The sequence below is a fragment of the Narcine bancroftii genome, chromosome 7 (assembly GCF_036971445.1).
Source record: "Narcine bancroftii isolate sNarBan1 chromosome 7, sNarBan1.hap1, whole genome shotgun sequence".
Classification (NCBI taxonomy): Eukaryota; Metazoa; Chordata; class Chondrichthyes; order Torpediniformes; family Narcinidae; genus Narcine; species Narcine bancroftii.
The window spans coordinates 206,015,182-206,033,559 of record NC_091475.1 but is presented as its reverse complement, the minus strand read 5'-3'; the positions used below and the strand labels follow the sequence as shown (position 1 = coordinate 206,033,559).

The following is an 18,378-nucleotide window of genomic DNA, read 5'->3' as shown; positions in this document are numbered from 1 at the left end:
ACTTCCCCCTGATGTTTCCCCTAAACTTTTCCCCCTTCAATCTCAATCCATGTTTGAATCTCCCCCACTCAATGGAAAAAGCCTGTCCCATTGACTCTTTCAGTCCCCCCTCATAATTTTAAATACCTCTATCAAATCACCCCTCAATCTTCTAAAGTCCCAGCCTGCTCAACCTTTTACTGTAACTCAAAACCTGAAACCTCGGCAACATTATTGTAAATCTTCTCTGCACTCTCTATTCTGTTTATATCCTTCCTATAAATCGGCGACCAAAACTGCACACAATATTCCAAACGTGGCCTCACCAATGTCTTGACTTCCCAACTCCTGTTTACTTAAAGTGGTACGTGAGTGGGAAGGAAAGATTGAGAACCACTGATTAGATAAAGATAGATAACCAACGTTTCAGGCTTGAGACCTTCATCAAGGTAGGAGCAAAATGTTGGCAGGTACCCTGACAAAATGGTGGAGGAGGTGGAGCAGGGAGAAGAGCAAGGTCCACAGGCAGGAGGTAATAGGTGGATAAAGGAGGGAGGGCACACCAGCAAATGGGAATGGGGTGGGGTGGAGGATGGTTCTGTGAATGGAGTGGGAAGGGGGTGGAGAGCTGGAGGAAAGAACACAAGAGTGAAGAGAGGGAGGATGGAGAGTGGGCCAGCAGAAATCTGAGAAGTTAATGTTAATGCCAACCAGTTGGAGAGCACCTGCCTACATTTTCATCATACCTTGATGAAGGGCTCAGGCCTGAAACATTGGTTATGTATCTTTATCTTTACCAAATAAAGTACACAGACCTGCTGAGTTTCTGCAGAATTTTGCTTTTACTGAAATCACGGTGTCTGCAGGCTCTTGTGTTTTACTCATGTAATGTTGTACCATCATTTGAGGCTCTCCCATATGGAAAATATCAACATCTATCCTATCATGCCCCCCAAGGACTTCAATAAAACAAAATTAATAAAATTACTCATCATAATTTGAAGCACAAAGGGGCATAGAACTAATTTATCTTGGTCAGTACACACCCCAGGAATTAGAATTGGACTAGAAGGAGATGAGGACCCAGTCCTCATCAAGGGCATAGTAGTGGAGAAGGTCAAGAACTTCAAATTCCTGGGAGTCAACATCTCTGAAGATCTGTCCTGAAGCCTCCATGTTGATGCAATCACAAAGAAGGCTCGCCAGCGGCTATAATCTGTGAGGTGTCTGAGGCTGTTCAATATATCACCAAAGACTCTTATAATAAACTTCTACAGGTGTGCCGTGGAGAGAATTCTGGCTGGTTGCATCACTGTCTGTTATGGAGGCACCAACTCTCATAACAAGAATAAACTCCAGAGGGTTGTTAACTCGGCCTGCAGCATCACAGGCACCAGACTTCACTCCATCGAGGACAACTCCACAGGCACCAGACTTCACTCCATCGAGGACAACTCCATGAGGCGGTGTCTTAAAAAAGCAGCCTCTATCCTCAAAGATTCCCCCCACCCAGGCCAGGCCCTCTTCACTCTGCTACCAAGGTACAGGAGCCTAAAGACGGGCACTCAGCGGCACAAGGACAGCTTCTTCACCGCTGCCATCAGATTCCTGAATAATCAATGAACCAATGGCACTGCCTTACTTTTCATGCACAATTAATGTTTTTATAGTAATCTTGTAAGATGGTTATAATATGAATGCCCTGTGATGCCGCAAAACATCAAATTTCATGACTTGTTCCTGACAATAAATCCTGATTCTGATTCTGAATTCTGATAGAAGGGATCATGATAAGGCCATGACAAGTAGGATTAAGGAAACCCCTGAGGTGTTCTGGGCATGAAGATTCACCTACATAGATCTTTAAAAGTGGCCGAACATTGTTGGCAAAGACTGAAACACAAAAGTCTGCAGATGCTGTGTTGTAGTAAAGACACAGGAATGGTTGATGAACTCAGCAAGTATCGCAGAGTCCACAGAAGGTAAAGATATATTCCTTATCGACACAGACTGGGAGATCACATCATTTGTTATCTGCATTATTTGTTTACATATGTACGTTGTGTACAATTTTCTTTTGCACTACCAATTAGTGGTAATTCTGCCTTGCTTGCAGGATAAAGTATCTCAGGGTTGTATGTGATGCCATGTCTGACAATAAATCTGAAATCCATCCTCCCCCAATCAATCCTCACCTTTCCTCTCTCCTGTCCTCTTATCATATTCAATTGACACCTTTTGTCAGTTGGTCTTGTTACGAGCCCAAAGGACATCAAAATCCAGCAGCAATAGATATTCACCACGACAAGTAGTTATTTAAACAAAAGTTATTTTTAAAATATCTTTAAACATGAAAACAGAATCAAACTTTAACTTATCACTATTAACTTAACTAACCCAATTTAACCCCCTTCTAATTCTAAGTGCACGTGTATGTAATGTGTGTGTAAATTTAAGAAAAGTTATTTGGTTCAATCTCACTTCTCATTCTTCCAAGTTCTCTGGTTGCAGGCAATTCTTATACTGTGCACAAAATTTAGCATGTATAAAGTTCACCAGGCTTTGGTGCTTGAAAGGTAAATGTTTACTGCTGAGAAAGGTTCTTGTAGGGTTTGCAGAGAGAGATTTGTTGTTCCAGGATTTCCACAACTGAGGTACCACCATTAGTCACCTCAATGTCTCGCTGATGAAACTTGCCCCATCAGGGTTCTCCAGATGGTAACCTCTTTCTTTCAGGCTACCACAGAGTTCCTTTCTGTTCCACTTATTCCAAGAGAATCATCGGACAGATAGCACTTCCAGCCATCAGCCACTCTGGAGCTTCTGTTTCAGTTCCAACAAGCTTCTCCTGGCTGACACTGTTCAGTCTCTCCCTCTCTCTGAGATTCCAACTGCCAGCCACATGTCCTTCTCTCTTTCTCACTTGCAAAACCCCCTCCTTCTCCAGCAAACAATAGGAGTCAGTCTTCTAGTCCATCTGTTGTTTTAGGTAAACAATAACCTCTCAATGACCTCTGAGTGAGCACTTTGCAGAGAGGTCAAAAGCCTTGCAAAAAGGTCCAACACAGACAACCTGACTCTTCCAAGAAAATAGCCTATTCATTTCATGACATCATTTCAATTAGCCCCTACTTATGAAATGTGCATAGCATTCTCCATAGTTTCTGTAAAAATCACTGAATATGAATTCTTCAGTATTTCAAATAAGATTTGTTTTAAAGTGTGTTTATTCTTATTCTAATTTTTACCAATTTATCTCCCAAAGACATTTCCAAATATTTCATCACAGTCTGTACTCTTCTCCCTTCCCATTCTTCCCCTTTCCCCAGCCTTTTTTAACTCATACCTTGAGGAAGGGTTCAGGCCTGAAACGTCCAGTAATATATTGTTGGTAAAGAAGCAGTTGTGGGCTCCATAAACAGGCATTGAGTACAAAAGCTGCATTATTGTCTGGGTTACAGCTGAAGTGATGCCCCCAGTTCTGATCACCTGCACAGGTGCGATGGTCATTGAGACGACGCAGAAATGATTGACCAGGATAACACCAGGGTTGAGTGAAGGTCCATGGTTACATCTGAGAAATCAGGATTGTTCTCCTCGGAGCAAGGAAGGTTACTATTGGTCAAAATGTAAAAGATTATTTTGGATTTCTTGAAAGTTGGGAAAGAAAAAAAACTTTTCAGAGCTGAATGTACAAAGGAGAAACCTTTTGGGCCAGAAATATTGGAGGGGGCACGTTGCTTGAAGAAAAATAAACAAACGGAGATAGGGATAGAGAATTTCATGCAGCTGACTGGATTCTCATTCAAAGATCAGGCATGGAAATTATGGGCCAAATGATCTCTTTCTGCGAAGTGAATACCGAAGATCAGAGTAGTGCGGTTTTCATTGCAGGTTTCATAACGCTATTACAGCGCCAGTGACCCGGGTTTGAATTGGCGCCGTGTGAAAGGGGTTTTATGCTCTTCCCGTGTCTGCATGGGTTTCCTCTGGGTGGTCCATTTTCCTCCCACCCTCCAAAGCGTAAGGGGGCGGGGTGGTGGTGTAGGTTGATAGGTGCGTTTGGGGGGGATCGAGCTTGTGGGTAGGAAGAGCCTGTTACCGAACTGTAGGCCTAAACTTAAAAACTTCAGTAACTCAATTGATGGTTGGCCTTCAATGCCCTCCAAAGGAAAGGAAGCTGGTCACTGCATTCCCGAGCAAGAAAACAAACTTGGCTTTTTGGAAATAGACTTAAATGTGCAGGATGTGTTCAGAAACAGATTCTGTATTCCAATAAAGCAATGATAGACCCGGCAAACTGCACTTTCTGATCAGGTGAAATTGAATACAGGCATGAAAGTGGCTGAACCCTTTTAATTTGCATGAGTTGCGTGTTGCCATATTCTTTCTTTGGCTTGGCTTCGCGGACGAAGATTTATGGAGGGGGTAAAAAGTCCACGTCAGCTGCAGGCTCGTTTGTGGCTGACCAGTCCGATGCGGGACAGGCAGACACGATTGCAGCGGTTGCAAGGGAAAATTGGTTGGTTGGGGTTGGGTGTTGGGTTTTTCCTCCTTTGCCTTTTGTCAGTGAGGTGGGCTCTGCGGTCTTCAAAGGAGGCTGCTGCCCGCCAAACTGTGAGGCGCCAAGATGCACGGTTTGAGGCGTTATCAGCCCACTGGCGGTGGTCAATTTGGCAGGCACCAAGAGATTTCTTTAGGCAGTCCTTGTACCTTTTCTTTGGTGCACCTCTGTCACGGTGGCCAGTGGAGAGCTCGCCATATAATACGATCTTGGGAAGGCGATGGTCCTCCATTCTGGAGACGTGACCCATCCAGCGCAGCTGGATCTTCAGCAGCGTGGACTCGATGCTGTCGACCTCTGCCATCTCGAGTACCTCGACGTTAGGGGTGTGAGCGCTCCAATGGATGTTGAGGATGGAGCGGAGACAACGCTGGTGGAAGCGTTCTAGGAGCCGTAGGTGGTGCCGGTAGAGGACCCATGATTCGGAGCCGAACAGGAGTGTGGGTATGACAACGGCTCTGTATACGCTTATCTTTGTGAGGTTTTTCAGTTGGTTGTTTTTCCAGACTCTTTTGTGTAGTCTTCCAAAGGCGCTATTTGCCTTGGCGAGTCTGTTGTCTATCTCATTGTCGATCCTTGCATCTGATGAAATGGTGCAGCCGAGATAGGTAAACTGGTTGACCGTTTTGAGTTTTGTGTGCCCGATGGAGATGTGGGGGGGCTGGTAGTCATGGTGGGGAGCTGGCTGATGGAGGACCTCAGTTTTCTTCAGGCTGACTTCCAGGCCAAACATTTTGGCAGTTTCCGCAAAGCAGGACGTCAAGCGCTGAAGAGCTGGCTCTGAATGGGCAACTAAAGCGGCATCATCTGCAAAGAGTAGTTCACGGACAAGTTTCTCTTGTGTCTTGGTGTGAGCTTGCAGGCGCCTCAGATTGAAGAGACTGCCATCCGTGCGGTACCGGATGTAAACAGCGTCTTCATTGTTGGGGTCTTTCATGGCTTGGTTCAGCATCATGCTGAAGAAGATTGAAAAGAGGGTTGGTGCGAGAACACAGCCTTGCTTCACGCCATTGTTAATGGAGAAGGGTTCAGAGAGCTCATTGCTGTATCTGACCCGACCTTGTTGGTTTTCGTGCAGTTGGATAATCATGTTGAGGAACTTTGGGGGACATCCGATGCGCTCTAGTATTTGCCAAAGCCCTTTCCTGCTCACGGTGTCGAAGGCTTTGGTGAGGTCAACAAAGGTGATGTAGAGTCCTTTGTTTTGTTCTCTACACTTTTTGCCATATTACTGACTGTGAAATAGAATGAATTACTACTAGTTGTGAATTCTAAAATGAGGTATAATTTCTCTTCTTTTTGGTATTTTTCCTGAGTTTTCTTCCTTCATTTTATATTCCTGATGGCCATGCCAAGGATAATGTCAGAATTAGAAAAAGCAACAGGTTATAGGACTCCTGGAACATGCTTCAGCATCTAGGATTAAGCCTAGTCAACTGCATTGTCCATTTTCCAACTTGATTTCCATTCTTTTGACTCCCACAGAATGCCACAGCCAGACAGGACCCTTCCAATTGTGGTCCTGTGAAATGCTGTCAAAATGGGGGCCGGTAGCATTGCCCTCCCCCACCCCTTCAGGTAGGCGCCGGACTCGAATTTAGGTTCCTCAGCCGACATGATGGTGTTCATAATTTAAAAATTTTTTTTTTAACAATACACCATAGTAGAGGGCCTTTCCAGCCTGTGTTCCCCAATTTCAGCCAAATTCTGTACATGCTCAAGTGTGGGAGGAAAGCCCTGAAGAAATCCAGGCAGGTCATGGGGAGAACGTAGATGGTGGTGGATTCAAACCTGGGTCGCCTGCACAGTCATTGTGCTAACTGTGCTGTCCCATTTTACAGATCAGCATTCCAGAATACTGGAGGAAGGGCTCAGGGCCGAAATGGCGGTGATACATCTTTACCTCCTTTGGACGCTGCGATAACCGGCTGAGTTCCTCCAGCGTTTTTCCAGAATTCTGGAGACCACTCCAGTATCTTTAACACCCCCGCCGCCGAACTCTTGCAGTCTCACCATAAAAAGAAAACGTGGACATGGCTCCATTGGGTGGTTTGAACTGAAGGCAGTATCATGAGACTCAAAGCTTCTCCAACTTTAGAATGTAGACCATTGAATGATTGAATGTCACGGCCCTTCAGCCCCTGATGCTGTCCTGACCTATATAAACCTACATCACAACAATGTAAAATTTTCCTAACCTCACACCCCCATAACCCTATATATTTCTTACATCCTTATGCCTAAGAAAATGTCCCTATTGTACCCAACCTCCAGCACCACTCCTGGCAATGCATTCCAGGCACCCACCACTCTGAGATAAAAGCTTACAGTATCTCCTCCAATCATCTTAAACCATTGTCACCCCAGAAAAAAAGTGCTGGCTATCCACTCTTCCTAAGCCCCTCATATCCCTATTAAGACACATTTCCTCCTGAAACAGAAAAACTGACCCCTTTTCCATCGGCATTCCAATTAACTGGCCATGCAGTGCCCTGGGATAAGAAGCCCTTTGTGCCGTTTCCACCTAGCCCCCCTTAACTGGGACACTGATTTCTTTTCCACTGAACACACTCATTTCCGGGGATCAGAGTGTTCTGCCTTCATCTGGAGGCAGCTGACTTTCTGCTGTCCCTTTTCCACTGGTTTTATCAGCACGCAGTCGTCAGCTGACACCAGGAATACAAGTAGGGGTAGAGGCGGTTAATCCATGGCGTGAAATGACATCATTTGACTGTTCCTTTTCCACCGGACTCTATCCCAGTAAATTCCCAGTTAATTCCTGGGACAGGGTGGCAGTGGAAAGGGGCTATTAACTTCGACAACCTTGCATGTTTTCCCAATCCAGGCAGCATCTGGTCAAACTCCTTTGCACCCTTTCCAAAGCTTTTACGTACTTTCTGTGAATCCAGTGGGAGACGTAATCATTCCCCTAATTTGTTTTCAGATTTATTGTCAAGACATGACATCACATCCAATCCTGAGATTCTTTTTTCCTGCAGGTGAGGCAGAATTACCGCTTGTGGGTAGTGCAAACAAAAATTGTGCACAAGTAAGCAAATAAAGAAATGTAAACAGATAAAGAAATGTGAACAACCTGACTTTGCAATATGGAGAGAATTTAAAAAATCAATAAATTGCACAACTAAGAGTCCTTAAATGATTGAGTTTGTCATTGAGGTGTCTGATGGTGGAGGGGTCGCAGCTGAAGCTGGTGGTGCGAGTCTTGTGGCACTTACACCTCTTTCCTGATGGCAGCAGCGAGAACAAAGCGTGCTCTGGGTGACGTAGATCCCGGATAATTGCGCTACTCTGTGACAGCAGTGTTCACTGCAGATATTTTCGATGATAGGGAGAGTATCGCCTGTGATGTCCTGGACTGTGTCCACTACCTTATCACCCCCTTTCCATCGGAACCTCAATACACTTGGACTATCATAGATTTCCAATCACTACTGCAACATTCGCTGAACAGCTGCCTTTCGAAGTGTTGTTCTCTTCTCGGTTCTCCCACCCCCCCACCCCCCCACCATCCACAGTTGCAATTAGCAGAACCCAGTAATGTTGACAGCACAACCAACACTCTTCAATCTCAGCACTTATCAATCGAGAAACACAAATTATGTAGATGGTAGAATCTTTCACAGATAAAGAATTGTTGAGGAATGCAAGAGGACCCATAGCATTTGTGGATAGAAACATTTTGTTGACATTTTGGTGAACCCTTCTTTATTTGATATTTTCAATTACATTTAAATTTAGACATACAGCACAGTAACAGGCCATTTCAGCCCACAAGTCCATGCCACCCAATTTACATCCAATTAATCTACAAGCCCCTCCCCTGTAGGTTTTTTGAAGAGTGGTAGGAATCCAGAGCCTCTGGGGAAAACCCACACAGATGTGGGGAGAATGTACAAACTCCTTACAGACAGAGTGGGATTCGAATCCCAGTCCAGACCCGAATCCTGGCGCTGTAAAGGCGCTGTGCTAACCGCTACGCCAACCGCGCCGCCTTCAAGAATTTAATCAATGGAGTTTTCTTTTTCAATGGGTTCATTGATCTTGATTGCTCCACATGAGTGCTATCTTGTTAGCTTCTCACTTAATTGTTTTGCTGCCACCGCACGGTGCTCGAAGAAAGACACACGTGGGAATAGCGAGGTAGAGCTCTGTGTTTTATTGGGACTGAAGCCCGGCTTTTATACTGTTGGCGTTCCCGCCATTTGCCACATCAACTGACATCACCGCCCACATAAAAATAGTGGGTTCCCCCTTGCATTACAATGCCTTCTTCCCCGCGAGCTATCCCAGGCTGTCGGCTGTGCAGCGGGAGCCAGCACCACGTTGGGGATGCTGGCCTCTATGCTGCCATAGCCATATGAACGCTGGTTCACTTAGTGGGGCCAGTGCCGTTGCACGGTCTACTGGGTCCTGGTTGTGCTCGCAGCCTGGAGTGCTGGCCTGATTGCCGATACATAGCTTGCCACCTAATGCATTGCACTCATTCCTTCAGTATTTACTTGTTTTCCAAACACATTCAGAATCATAGTCATACAGCACAGAAATGGGCCCTTCGGCCCATCCTACCTGTGCCAGCCAGATTCCCTACCTGATTAGTCCCATTTGCCTGTTTGGCCCATATCCCTCTAAATTTTATGATCCATGTAACTGACTTTTAAATGTTGTAGCCTTTCCCACCTCTACCATGCCATGTGGCTGTTTGTTCCACACATCCACCACTGTATGTGTGGAAATATCAACCACTCCCCTCCCCCTCTTTCGCCAGGATCCCCTTTTAATCTCTCCATCTCGCCTCAAGTAAGGAGGGATGGGATCCACGGATGCCTTGCTTTGCGGATGTAGAACTGGCTTGCCCAGAAAAGACAGGATGTTTGGAGATGATTCATCTTCTGTATGGAGGTCAGTGGCCAGTAATGTTTATAAATGACCTGGATGAGGAAGTGGAAAGGTGGGGTAATAAGTTTGTGGATAGTCTGAAGCAGTGGTTCTCAACCTTTTTCTTTTCATTCACATCCTACTTTAAGTAATCCCTATGCCATTGGTGCTCTGTGATTAGTAAGGGATTGCTTAAGGTGGGATCTGAGTGGGAAGGGAAGGTTGAGAACCATTCTCTCGACCCAATTGTTACTGAAATATTTTGCTTGAGAAAAATGGTCATTGGCCCATTACTTTTGGAGTTATGAAACTGTGCACATAACGAGTCCATGAGGGACGATTAAAACAGTGGTTTTCAAACTTTTTCTTTTCACCCACATATCACCTTAAGCAATCCCTTACAATCACAGAGCACTGATGGCATAAGGAATACTTAAAGTGGGAAGTGAGTGGGAAGAAAAAGGTTGAGAACTACTGGTCTGGAGTGTTGCCAGAGCTTTAATAGGATTTTAATAGGATTTAATAGGATGTAGAGCTGGGCTAAGAACTGGGAGATGGAGTTGAATCCAGAAAGGAGGCAAGTGGTTCATTTCACAGGATCAAATTTTGAATACAATGTTAATAGAAGGACTCTGTGCAGTGTGGATGAATTGAGAAATCTTGGAGTTTATGTCCAAAGCACACTCAAAGCTGCTGCATGGGTTAAGAAGGTGCATGGTGCTTCTCTCTTCATTAACCGTGGGATCGAGCTCAAGAGCCATGAGATTATGTTCCCACTTCATAAGGCCTGAGTTAGAACCCACTTGGAATATTGTGTTCAGTTAGGTCACCTCACTACAGGAAGGATGTGGATGCTTTGGAGAGGGTGTAGAGATTTACAAGGACACTGCCTGGAGTGGAGAGCTTGCCTTATGAAGATAGGTTGAGTGAACTTGGAGTGATGGAGAATGAGGGGTGACCTGATAGAGGTTACAAGACAATGAGAGCCATTGATCATGCTGATGGCTAGAGGTTTTTCCCGAGGGCTGAAATGGCTAAACGAGTGGGCATAGTTTTAAGGTGCTTGGGAGTAAGTATAGGGGGATGTAAGAGGTACGTTTTTCACACAGAGAGTGGTGGGTGCATGGAATGTGCTGCCAGCAGCTGTGGTGGAGGCCGGGACAATAGGATCTTTTAAGTCTATTAGAGAGGTACATGGAACTGAGAGAAATGGAGGGTTATGCAGTCAGGAAATTCGAGGCAATTGGTAAAGTAGGTTATTGGGTTGGCACCACACTGTGGCAGGGCAAATAAACAAACCCAGCTAATCCAATCGCTCCTTCAAATCCAAAGCCAAGCAATGTCCTGGTGAACCTCCTCTGGACACATCATCAGATTAGATCATATGTCACCAGATTCAAACACAGTTTATTTCCTGCTGTTATCCCAAAGGAACCTCATACCATGTTGCCATCGCTCTATACTATATGATCTCTTTGCACTTCTGCACCCTGTTTTACTTGCTGTACTATGTAAAGGATGTCTTGCTACACAAAATTCTCAATGCATCATGGTGCCATGTGAGAATAAATTTGAACTTGCAGTCCAGCGCAATCGTATTGATCCCTAAGTTGGGCATTTGGAATGCACACAACACTCCAAGTTTATAAAACTAATTTTATAAAACAGCTTTATTAAGTTGTAAATAACATTTTTTAGACATGCAGCATGGTAACAGGGCCTTTCAGCCCAAGAGCTCATGCTGCCCAATTACACCCAATTGATCCTAACCCAATTGACCTAAAATCTCTTACCACAGGTATTACAACTTTCCATTTCTTACATCTTCTAACTCTCTACAGATTTTCTCCTCCAGCTCTCTTGGACTATTGGGCGGTCTATAATACAACCCTATCAGTGTGGTCACACCGTTCCCGTTCCTCAGTTCCACCCATATGGCTGATGTAGATGAGCCCTCTTGGCTGTCCTGTCTAAGCACCGCTGTGATATTTTCCCTGACTAGCAATGCCATCCTCCCCCTCTATCATGTCTGAAACAACAGAATCCCTGGAACATTGAGCTGCCATTCCTGCCCTTCCTGCAACCAAGTCTCGCTAATAGCAATAATGTCGTAATCCCACATGCCAATCCACACCCTAAACTCTTCTGCCTTTCCGACAATACTCCTTGCATTGAAATAAATACACCTGAGAACATTTCTATCATGTACAAACCTTTTTTTTTCTTTTCAGAAGTTGTTGCTGCCGTGGAGCATTGTACACGTTGCAAGTTCTTTGATAAAGATGGATGTTACAATATTTGTTTGAACTAAAGTGCCATGTACGAACCTTTGATTTCTGTCTATACCTGCAGTCTCGCATGACCATTATTCTCCTCAACCTCACTCTGGTTCCCCCGCAAACCCCCCCCCCCCCCACCCCGGAACTGCATTAGCAAACTTACCCGCAAGGATATTAGTCCCCCTTCAGTTCAGGTGCAACCTGTCCCGATGGAACAGGTCCCACCTTCCCGGGAACCGAGCACAATGGTTCAGAAACATGAAGCCCTCCCTCCTTCACCATCTCTTTAGCCACGTATTTACCTGCATTAAATTTCTATTTCAAGCCTCACCAGCACAGGGCATGAATTTCCCTTGGGTCACTGCAATTGTGAAGCAACAACTCCACTCACTGAACTGATTTGCTGCGAAGTTCACTCCTAATTGAAAGCTGAGGTCAGGGGTTATTTTTAAAAAAATTCATCAATTGGGATCCCTCATTTCATGGCCTCCCTGTGCTATTGGACTGTGACAGGTTTAATAGCTGGTATTATAGTCAAGCAGCATGGAAACAGACCCTTCAGCCCAACTTTCCCAGGTTGACCAAAATGTCCCACCCACAATAGGCCCACCTGCCTGCTTTGGCCCATATCCTTCTAAACTCATCCTATTCATGACGCATCCTGTGTTTTTTCTTATGTCATTATTAGGTCCAAACAATCTATCAATGTAATTTGTCAATGCTGAGGTCATTTAATACTCTGAAAGGACTCAAGACCGCAGGCTGACACCACGATGGTGTACAGGAGTGGCAGCTTTGTCCAAGAAACAGTGAAAATTAGCCAGCACATCGCAGATAGAGTCATAGGGCTTCACAGCGCAGAAACCTCCCCCCTCCAACTCATCAATGCCAAACAAGTTGCCAAACTGAGCTCGTCCCACATGCCAGAATCCCTCGAAACCTCTCCGAATCATTGAAGAGAAGGATTAAGAGTACACAGGCATGCACCAGCAGGCTTAAAGATGGCATCCCTGCAGCCATCAGGCTCCTGAATGAACCCCAAAACAGTGGTCTCAGGCTGTCCTTGCATGTAGCTAATTGATCATTGATCAACCTTTTATAGGAGCTTGATCATGAGCGTCCTGGCCGGCCGCATCACTGTGTGGTGCAGTGGGTGCTGAGAAATGGATCAGAGGTCAATCCACAGGACCATAAGAGAGGATCACTAGAGCCCTCCCGCCTCCCCCCCCCCACCCCATCGACATGATCAACCGGGCTTCGTTGTCTGACAAGGGCGCACAAAATAATTGAAGACTCCTTCCATTCCACGCATGGCACCTTTCCCATCAGGGAAGAGATACAGGAGGATCAGAGCTAGCACCATCAGGCTGAGGATCGGCTTCTTCCCATGGGCAGTGAGGACGCTGAATGGCCAAAGGAACTGCTCTCACTAACTATCCAAGACTCTCACATAAACAAAACTGTATTTATTTATTTTTATAGATAAAATACTTACCCTGCACATGTATTATTTGTCTGTATGTGTGTTATGTCTGGTTGTATGTCTGCGTGTTTGACACCGAGGCTGTTTCATCGGGTTGCACTGTATAATCAGATGACAATTTTTTACACGACTGCATCCATTTAATTTTATTTTAATTCTGTTAGAGGTGACCTGTTAAATCAGTTTGCAGAAGAGCCCTTCTCACTGTACTAGTTATTTTGTGTCAAATGAACTTAAACTGAACTGAAGTAACTACCTAAATGTCTTTGAAACCTTGTAGTAGTGCCTGTCTCTGCCGCGGGTCATCACGGTTGGCGTGGCGATTAGCGCAACGCTATAACAGCACCATGTTGAGGAACTTTGGGGGACATCCGATGCGCTCTAGTATTTGCCAAAGCCCTTTCCTGCTCACGGTGTCGAAGGCTTTGGTGAGGTCAACAAAGGTGATGTAGAGTCCTTTGTTTTGTTCTCTGCACTTTTCTTGGAGCTGTCTGAGGGCAAAGACCATGTCAGTGGTTCCTCTGTTTGCGCGAAAGCCGCACTGTGATTCTGGGAGAATATTCTCGGCGACACTAGGTATTATTCTATTTAGTAGAATCCTAGCGAAGATTTTGCCTGCAATGGAGAGCAACGTGATTCCCCTGTAGTTTGAGCAGTCTGATTTCTCGCCTTTGTTTTTGTACAGGGTGATGATGGTGGCATCACGAAGATCCTGAGGCAGTTTACCTTGGTCCCAACAAAGCTTGAAAAACTCATGCAGTTTGGCATGCAGAGTTTTGCCGCCAGCCTTCCAGACTTCTGGGGGGATTCCATCCATACCTGCTGCTTTGCCACTTTTCAGTTGTTCGATTGCCTTATATGTCTCATCCAGGGTGGGAACCTCATCCAGCTCTAGCCTTAGGGGCTGTTGAGGGAGCTGGAGCAGGGCGGAATCTTGGACTGAGCGGTTGGTACTGAAAAGAGATTGGAAGTGTTCTGACCATCGGTTGAGGATGGAGATCTTGTCGCTGAGGAGGACTTTGCCGTCTGAGCTGCGCAGCGGGCTTTGGACTTGGGGTGAGGGGCCGTACACAGCCTTTAGAGCCTCGTAGAAACCCCTGAAGTCGCCAATGTCCGCGCTGAGCTGTGTTCGTTTGGCGAGGCTAGTCCACCACTCATTTTGGATCTCCCGGAGTTTGCGCTGAAGATGGCTGCATGCGCGACGGAAGGCTTGTTTCTTCTCTGGACAGGACGGCTTTGTAAGGTGAGCCTGGTGGGCAGCTCGCTTCTTTGCCAGCAGCTCAAAGTTCCTCAACATGATTATCCAACTGCACGAAAACCAACAAGGTCGGGTCAGATACAGCAATGAGCTCTCTGAACCCTTCTCCATTAACAATGGCGTGAAGCAAGGCTGTGTTCTCGCACCAACCCTCTTTTCAATCTTCTTCAGCATGATGCTGAACCAAGCCATGAAAGACCCCAACAATGAAGACGCTGTTTACATCCGGTACCGCACGGATGGCAGTCTCTTCAATCTGAGGCGCCTGCAAGCTCACACCAAGACACAAGAGAAACTTGTCCGTGAACTACTCTTTGCAGATGATGCCGCTTTAGTTGCCCATTCAGAGCCAGCTCTTCAGCGCTTGACGTCCTGCTTTGCGGAAACTGCCAAAATGTTTGGCCTGGAAGTCAGCCTGAAGAAAACTGAGGTCCTCCATCAGCCAGCTCCCCACCATGACTACCAGCCCCCCCACATCTCCATCGGGCACACAAAACTCAAAACGGTCAACCAGTTTACCTATCTCGGCTGCACCATTTCATCAGATGCAAGGATCGACAATGAGATAGACAACAGACTCGCCAAGGCAAATAGCGCCTTTGGAAGACTACACAAAAGAGTCTGGAAAAACAACCAACTGAAAAACCTCACAAAGATAAGCGTATACAGAGCCGTTGTCATACCCACACTCCTGTTCGGCTCCGAATCATGGGTCCTCTACCGGCACCACCTACGGCTCCTAGAACGCTTCCACCAGCGCTGTCTCCGCTCCATCCTCAACATCCATTGGAGCGCTCACACCCCTAACGTCGAGGTACTCGAGATGGCAGAGGTCGACAGCATCGAGTCCACGCTGCTGAAGATCCAGCTGCGCTGGATGGGTCACGTCTCCAGAATGGAGGACCATCGCCTTCCCAAGATCGTATTATATGGCGAGCTCTCCACTGGCCACCGTGACAGAGGTGCACCAAAGAAAAGGTACAAGGACTGCCTAAAGAAATCTCTTGGTGCCTGCCACATTGACCACCGCCAGTGGGCTGATAACGCCTCAAACCGTGCATCTTGGCGCCTCACAGTTTGGCGGGCAGCAGCCTCCTTTGAAGAAGACCGCAGAGCCCACCTCACTGACAAAAGGCAAAGGAGGAAAAACCCAACACCCAACCCCAACCCACCAATTTTCCCTTGCAACCGCTGCAATCGTGTCTGCCTGTCCCGCATCGGACTGGTCAGCCACAAACGAGCCTGCAGCTGACGTGGACGTTTTTTACCCCCTTCATAAATCTTCATCCACGAAGCCAAGCCAAAGACAAAGATAACAGCACCAATAACTGGGACTGAGGTTCGAATCCTGTGCCGTCTGTCAGTAGTTTGTCCATTCTCCCCCGTGTCTGCGTGGATTTCCTCCCACCCTTCAAAAATGTACCAGGGTTAATTGGATGCATTTGGACAGCATGGGCTCGTGGGCTGAAAGGGCTCATTACTGTGCTGTGTGTCTAAACAATAAATTCCTTTGGCAGCTCGTTCCACTATCCTGTGTGTGGAAAATGTTTGAAACAGAGCCCTCTCGAACCTGCAGAGCTGAGATTCTTTTGGGACAACGCATTAAGCTGTGAAAAGGGCTTTCATGTCGACCAACTTAATTTCGTTAATCAGCCTTTGTGTCAGCAGGAACATCAGAGACGACAGTGATGGATGGGAGACACTCGATGATCACACCAAGGTACTGGATGAGGGATGCGTGCGAGAAAGCAAAGGTGCAACATCGCACCCGGTGCAGGAAGTGATGAATGATGGAAGAGGCGCTCAAACTGCACAAACTCCAGGGGTGAGCTCTCGAGGTTAACATAATTACGGATGAGATCTGAGACTTTGACAATCCTTCAAATTGGCAATCAGATTTGATTGGGTTTGCAAATCTTTCATGAAGGGTAAACAATGCACTTCCATTCTAAATTGCCCAGCTAGTATTTAAAGCCACAGTCTAGATTTTAAAATGATCAATCTCAAAGAAGGGGCTTGCTTTAATGTGGCACCTTTCAGGATTTTGTTTTGTGCCAAAGCTCTTGACATTTGAGCATTTGGTGTGTGTATTTTTGAACCTGATATGGATAATAAAAACCAAATAAAAACTTCCCTACTTTCATTTACTCACAAGCCTTAGGATCTGTAGGTCTACGGAAGAACATCAGTCTGTTAAAATACACAGCACAGCACTCCCCTAGTCCTTCTCTGGAGTGGAGATCATTCAAGCCCCTGATAGTGGAGATCATTCAAGCCCCTGAAGATCAGTGTGAAGTGATGCCCTTTGGAAGGTTGAACTTGAAGGAAGAGTACATGGTTAATGGAAGGAAGATCAACGATGCGGAGGCACAGAGAGATCCCGGGATCCAGATCCTCAGATCCCTCAAGGGTGCTGCTCAGGTTGATAGGTGGATTAAGAAGGCGCATGCTGTGTTGGCGTTCATTAGTCAGGCGACTGAGTTCAAGAACCGTGAGATAATGTTACAGCTCTATAAAATTCTGGTGAGACTACACTTGGAGAACTCTGTTCAGTTCTGGTCACCTCATTGCAGGAAGGATGTAGATGCTTTAGGAAGGGCCCAGGTGTGATTTACCAGAATGTGGCATTGTTGGTGACCGTGCCTTATGAAGCAAGGGATTTTCTCCTTGGACTGAATGAAGGATGAGAGGGGACTTAATAAAGGTAGACAAGATTATGAAGAAAATAGATAGGGTGGACAACTAGCACCTTTTTCCTGGAGTGACAAAATATCAGAGGACATCTGTTTAAGGTGAAGGGAGGAAATTTAGGGGCAAACATTTTACTCAGAGAGTGGTGGGGGCCTGAAATTCATGGCCGGGGGTGATGGTGGAGGCTGGTACAATAGGAGCATTCAAAATATTGTTCGTTAGGCATATGGATGTAAGAAAAATGGAGAGTTATGGGAGTTAAGTAGGAAGGGATTAGGTTGTTCTGGAGTGGACCAGCACAACATCATGGGCTGAAGGGCCTGTACTGTACACAGGGCAAATCTGTTACGCACGTGAGCAAGGATCCAAAGAAAAGTTGGAAGAGGATGTCCAGTAAATAGTGACCTCTTTGTGGAGTTTGTATGTTCTCCTTTTTACAACACTTCATATTCCATCTGGGACAACCCCTCATCTATTTTATCCAACTGGATAACACTGACCCAATTTCTCTTGCCCCCCCCCCCCCCCATCTTTCCCTCTGGCTCCTTTCCTCTAGGTCTCTCTTTCTTCCTTTTTCCCTCTATCTCCTTTCACAGAGCCAAAAATAGCCACCCTCCCCCAACCAATTCTCACCTTTCCTCTCTTCTGTCCTATCATATTCCAGAAATGCCTTTGTTGGTCTGTACTTCTCCCCTTCCCATTCTTCCCATCTTCCCAACATTTTATTACAGGCTCTTCCCTACTTTTTACTCATACCTTGAAGAAGGGCTCAGTCCCAAAATGTCAATTATATCTCTTTACCTCCTGTGGACACTGAGAGATCTGCTGAGTTCCTCCAGCAATTCTGTGTTTCTACTACAAACTCAGCGTCTGCAGACTTTCATGTTTCACTGTGTGAGTTTCCCCTGGTTTCTTCTTGCATCCCTAAAGTTTATGCATGTGTCATGTTGTGTGCCAGGTTCAATGGGTTCACAGAGTGGTGGTTTGTGGAGGGAGTTGATGGGAATGTAGGCAGAATAAAAAATTGGATTAATGTTGGATTGGTGTATAATGGGGGGTTGATAGATAATAAGTGTGGACTTATATATCAAGTGTGGAAGAGCCTGCTTCCATGCTGTATCCCTCCAGGGCTAATACATATCATAGGAAGTGGTAGCACCAGCTGTCCATTCAACTCTGTGCTTGCTCTGCCCTGTCATAAGATCATGGCCAGTCTTTTACCTCAGGA

The 18,378-nt window shown here is 45.9% G+C and overlaps 1 protein-coding gene across 1 annotated transcript in view; it reads left to right on the top strand.

Moving 5' to 3' along the window:
- The window catches only part of pudp (pseudouridine 5'-phosphatase), an 86,222-nt gene extending 69,986 nt beyond the window's left edge, over window positions 1-16,236 (top strand). The window contains exon 4 of the mRNA XM_069892073.1: window positions 16,128-16,236. Coding sequence (XP_069748174.1) covers window positions 16,128-16,148 — 21 coding nt within the window. The 3' untranslated portion in view covers window positions 16,149-16,236. The remainder of the gene's footprint in view (window positions 1-16,127) is intronic.
- Window positions 16,237-18,378: the final 2,142 nt, after the last annotated feature.